Genomic DNA, 4514 nt, shown 5'->3' on the forward strand with positions numbered 1-4514 from the left:
TGTGGGCCGGGCGGGCGGGCTGGCGGGCGCGCGGCGGGGAGAGCCGGGCACGCGAGCCGAGCCCGCCGCTCACCTGCCGCCCGCAGCTCACCTGGCGCCGAGCGCGCGCCCCGCGCCCTCCCGCCCACTCCCGGGCGCGGCCGCCTCCCCTCGCCGCCGCCGGCCCCGGCGCAGACATGCGACACGAGTAGCCCGCGCGCTTCGGAAGCACCAGAGGAGCCCCCCTCGGCCTGGGCGCGCCAAGGTGACCCCCTCGATGACCCCCGCCCCCGCGGGCCGCCTGTCCCGGCGCCCTGTCTGTCCCCTCGCGTCTTCCGCCCGGGGGGAGCGGCGGCAGTGCATGGGCGTGTGTCTGTCTGTCTGTCTCCACACCCCCATGGCACACACCTGCCTTTTGTGACCCTGGCCCGACTGCCCTGTGCACACGGGGGACGTCTGGGACCCCTCTTTGTTCTGGCTGGGGGGTGTGTGTGAGTGTGTGCGCGCGCGCGAGGGATTGTTTTGGGGCGGGGGGGAGTCCGATGGAAATAGGCGATTTAAATATTCCATCGAGGATGGCGGCCCGGGCTCGCGACTTGTCGCTGCGGCGTGGCTTTGTCGGCGGCAGCTCAGATGTCAAACAGTGGTTCGTTTCCAGCATGCAAGATGCGATTTTCAGATGTGCGTTCCCAGCACTTTAGCAAACAGACCGCCGCGGTTCCGTGTGTGCCTGCCTCACTCACGCTCGTGTTTTCAAGTCCTATCCTGTGTTGTCCCCAGCGCCAAACGGCATTTGTGGTCGTGGGTTTGAAACCACGGAGACTTCGCCTTTTGTTTTATTCCATAACACTTTATAATTCATGAAGCTTGTGGCATTTGATGGCAGTGTCTGAGTCGGGGCTGGCTTTCTGTTGGTGTGTTTTTTGCATGATTTTGGATTGTCACCCTGCTGTGTCTAAACATTAAAAAGCCTGTCTTTTCGTTGAAGAGGACGGGGGTTAAAATGAATGAAGACCTGAAGGTCAATTTAAGCGGGCTGCCTCGGGATTATTTAGATGCTGGCGCTGCAGAGAACGTCTCGGCGGCCGTCTCCTCCCAGGTTCCTGTTGTAGAGCCGGAGCCTGAGCTCGTTGTCAACCCTTGGGACATTGTCTTGTGTACCTCAGGAACCCTCATCTCCTGTGAAAATGCCATTGTGGTCCTTATCATCTTCCATAACCCCAGCCTTCGAGCACCCATGTTCCTGCTAATAGGCAGCCTGGCTCTTGCAGACTTGCTGGCCGGCATCGGACTCATCATCAATTTTGTTTTTGCCTACATGCTTCAGTCAGAAGCCACCAAGCTGGTCACAATCGGACTCATTGTCGCCTCTTTCTCTGCCTCTGTCTGCAGCTTGCTGGCTATCACTGTTGACCGCTACCTCTCCCTGTATTACGCTCTGACATACCACTCGGAGAGGACAGTCACGTTCACCTATGTCATGCTCATCATGCTCTGGGGGACCTCCATCTGCCTGGGACTGCTGCCCATCATGGGCTGGAACTGCCTCAGAGACGAGTCCACCTGCAGCGTGGTCAGACCTCTCACCAAGAACAACGCGGCCATCCTCTCGGTCTCCTTCCTCTTCATGTTTGCGCTCATGCTTCAGCTCTACATCCAGATCTGCAAGATTGTGATGAGGCACGCCCATCAGATAGCCCTGCAGCATCACTTCCTGGCCACCTCCCACTATGTGACCACCCGGAAGGGGGTCTCCACCCTGGCCATCATTCTGGGGACCTTTGCCGCTTGCTGGATGCCTTTCACACTCTATTCCTTGATAGCTGATTACACCTACCCTTCCATCTACACCTACGCCACCCTCCTGCCCGCCACCTACAACTCCATCATCAACCCTGTCATCTATGCTTTCAGAAACCAAGAGATCCAGAAAGCCCTCTGTCTCATTTGCTGCGGCTGCATCCCCTCCAGTCTCTCCCAGAGAGCACGGTCACCCAGCGATGTGTAGCAGCGTTCCCCTTAGGAGGACGCCCTGCACACTCAGTTCTGCATTTACCAAGCACTTCCACTGCCCGGCCAAATGGCTGAGATGCTGTCCCTTAATTCTTTATATTGGATTCTCTCTTGAGCCACAGGAGCACTTAGCATTCGTGAAGCATTCATTTACATGAGTAAAGTGACTGAAGTGAAAATAATGTTGCCAGTGTTTTCAACCTTAAAAAAAATGATTGAGTTCTTTGCTCAAGATTATTTTGTTTTGTTTGGGGGCTAGGGGTTTTGTTTTCTGTTTTGTTTGGAGGCAGGGTTTTTGTGTTATATTTTACTTGGAAGATTGGTAGTGGGTGGGAAAGAAAGTATATGATATGGCCATGATGTTAGAAAAAGTGAACTGGTCCCAGAGTTTTTACTTGGACTTTAAAATAAAATTGAGCTATTGAGAAAAATGGAGGAGAAATGACTTTTTCCAGACTTTTTTTTTTTTTTTTTTTTAATGTCAAGGTAGATTTTCAACGCTGCATGTACCTAACTGAATATAATCTCTTTCGAGCCTACACCAATAGTTTACATGATTCTGTTTGGAAGAGACCCGGTTTTATTAACATGAACTCAGTAATAAGTTACCAACACAGAAACCATGTACCCATTCTTATTCGTTCTTTCTTTACTTTGAGCAATTACTGTTCACAAGAATTACTTGGGTATTTCTCTGAATGTTGTAACTTTCTGCATGGTTGCCTGTGTTAGATAGACCACTAGTTTCAAATGTTGCCATGTAAATCCAGAATCAAATGAGTCAGTTTTCAATATAGGTTTTCAATGTGTCTCTAAAATGAATTATGAAATTTGTTTGATTTGCATATGAAGTAGGATTGTTTAGATCCACCACTGTAGTCTCCACTCCACAGTGATTGTTTTCACGAAGCAAGAGAAAAAATTTAATAACGGCTATTAAAAGTAGGTTACATTTATTTTAGTGTATTCTGAAAAATAAATTGATGTAAAGCTATCACAAAATATGAGAAACATCACCTTTCCTATCTCTCTATATCTAAGAATGTATTAATAGTTTTTCTTGATTGAGACAAATAGAATTAAATATTGTAGACCAAATATTTCTGGTTCATATCATCTGTGGTGCAAAGTACATTTGAAACAGGTGGTCTCCTCTTTTAATGATTAAGTTTGTGAGTACATAACGTGTATCTGACTGTAATATATGTTAGCTATATTATGTAAGTTCACAAGCAGAATGACCATGTGGCTGTTCATGAAAAGCTAACTTTGAATTCCTTTTCCTTCTTTTCACCAAAAAACAACTTAAATGCAATAAAAATTGTATTGCCTGTTTTCAGAGAGCAAAGATTTAGTCAAGAAATGACACTGAAGAATGAATTTTAAATATATTGCAAAGTCATTGTGTCTGAGCATCATTTCTCTTAGTACAGACAGATGTTTTGGACGCAGATACCTTCCCTCCATTCACCGTGGATTTATAGTGGTGTCTATATAACCAGTGGAAGAATTTCTGGACGGGACATCAACTAAGCCCATTCAGATGGTGGCGAAACCAGTACTTCAAGGTCCATGGGGGAATCATCTGTAATAAATTAACCTTATCAGTTTGTCCCAAATGTTATGCCCGTGGTGGTCTCAGGACCATCCTGGCAGCCTGCATGCTGATGCCACCTCCCCAAAGCCCCTTCATATGTAGCACAAGTGTGAATAAATCCTATACTTGAATCTGGTTCTCCTCCCCTAGGTTACTTATGGAAGCAGGAGAGGGACTGAAATATTCCAGAAGCGGGAAAGGATTTTTAATACGTATCACCATATGACCAATCTAATCAACTTGATGCCTTTAAAAAATGTCTTTTGAACATTTGATGGAGTTGGTAGATTGGAAATGATGGGTCTGTTTGTTTTTAATGACATAAAACTTAATAGCATCTCCTTGTGAGCAATGACTAAGGTAAGTTGGTTTTGACATGAGCTGGGAAATATCCATATGGAGCTTGTAAAGCAATAAATACTATCTTTGTAGAAATGGTGGTCCATTTGCATATCTGTAAGAGTAGGAACTACAGTCATAATGACGTGTACTGTTGTTCACCATATGTTGTGTGCCAGGCCCCTTTATCTGCTTTGTTGCTGGATTCACAAGAATACACTTTTACAGGTAAGAAAATTAAGGCGAAGAGAGGCTAAGGAATTTGTCTGAGGCCACAGAGCTCCAGGATAGAGCCAGGATCCGAACCTGGGTTTTCCCAAGCCTGTGCTGTCCCCTTCCGTGCACCAGGCTGCCTGTGATTGCCCCCTCCCCCGGAGAGGGGGACTGAGGGAAATGATTTAGAACATGTCACTGTCATCAAGTTTTCGTTCTACAATTAAGACAAAGCTTCCTGTTTAAAATGACATGTGGCGTGATTATCAGCGTGGTTCTAGGTAAAAGAAGTTTGTTTTTAACATGTTCTTCTTCCCTGAACATTTCCCTGTTTTGGCGCCAAGGCCGGTCCGCAGGGGGCATATCGCAGTAT

The 4514-nt window shown here is 47.3% G+C and overlaps 1 protein-coding gene across 2 annotated transcripts; it reads left to right on the forward strand.

The window, feature by feature from the left end:
• The first annotated feature begins 136 nt into the window (after positions 1-136).
• GPR12 (G protein-coupled receptor 12) lies at positions 137-4217 on the forward strand. 2 transcript variants are annotated; one of them, XM_032403301.1, is made up of 2 exons: positions 137-244; positions 968-4217. In XM_032403301.1, exon 2 carries the CDS (start codon positions 983-985, stop codon positions 1985-1987), a length of 1005 nt encoding a protein of 334 aa, XP_032259192.1. In that variant the 5' UTR covers positions 137-244; positions 968-982; the 3' UTR covers positions 1988-4217. The 2 variants fall into 2 exon arrangements, with proteins under 2 accessions (XP_032259192.1, XP_032259193.1); XM_032403302.1 differs by lacking the exon at positions 137-244 and adding an exon at positions 262-625 and having other exon boundaries at positions 1035-4217.
• Positions 4218-4514: the final 297 nt, after the last annotated feature.

Source organism: Phoca vitulina, unplaced genomic scaffold (genome assembly GCF_004348235.1).
Source record: "Phoca vitulina isolate PV1807 unplaced genomic scaffold, GSC_HSeal_1.0 scaffold5, whole genome shotgun sequence".
Classification (NCBI taxonomy): Eukaryota; Metazoa; Chordata; class Mammalia; order Carnivora; family Phocidae; genus Phoca; species Phoca vitulina.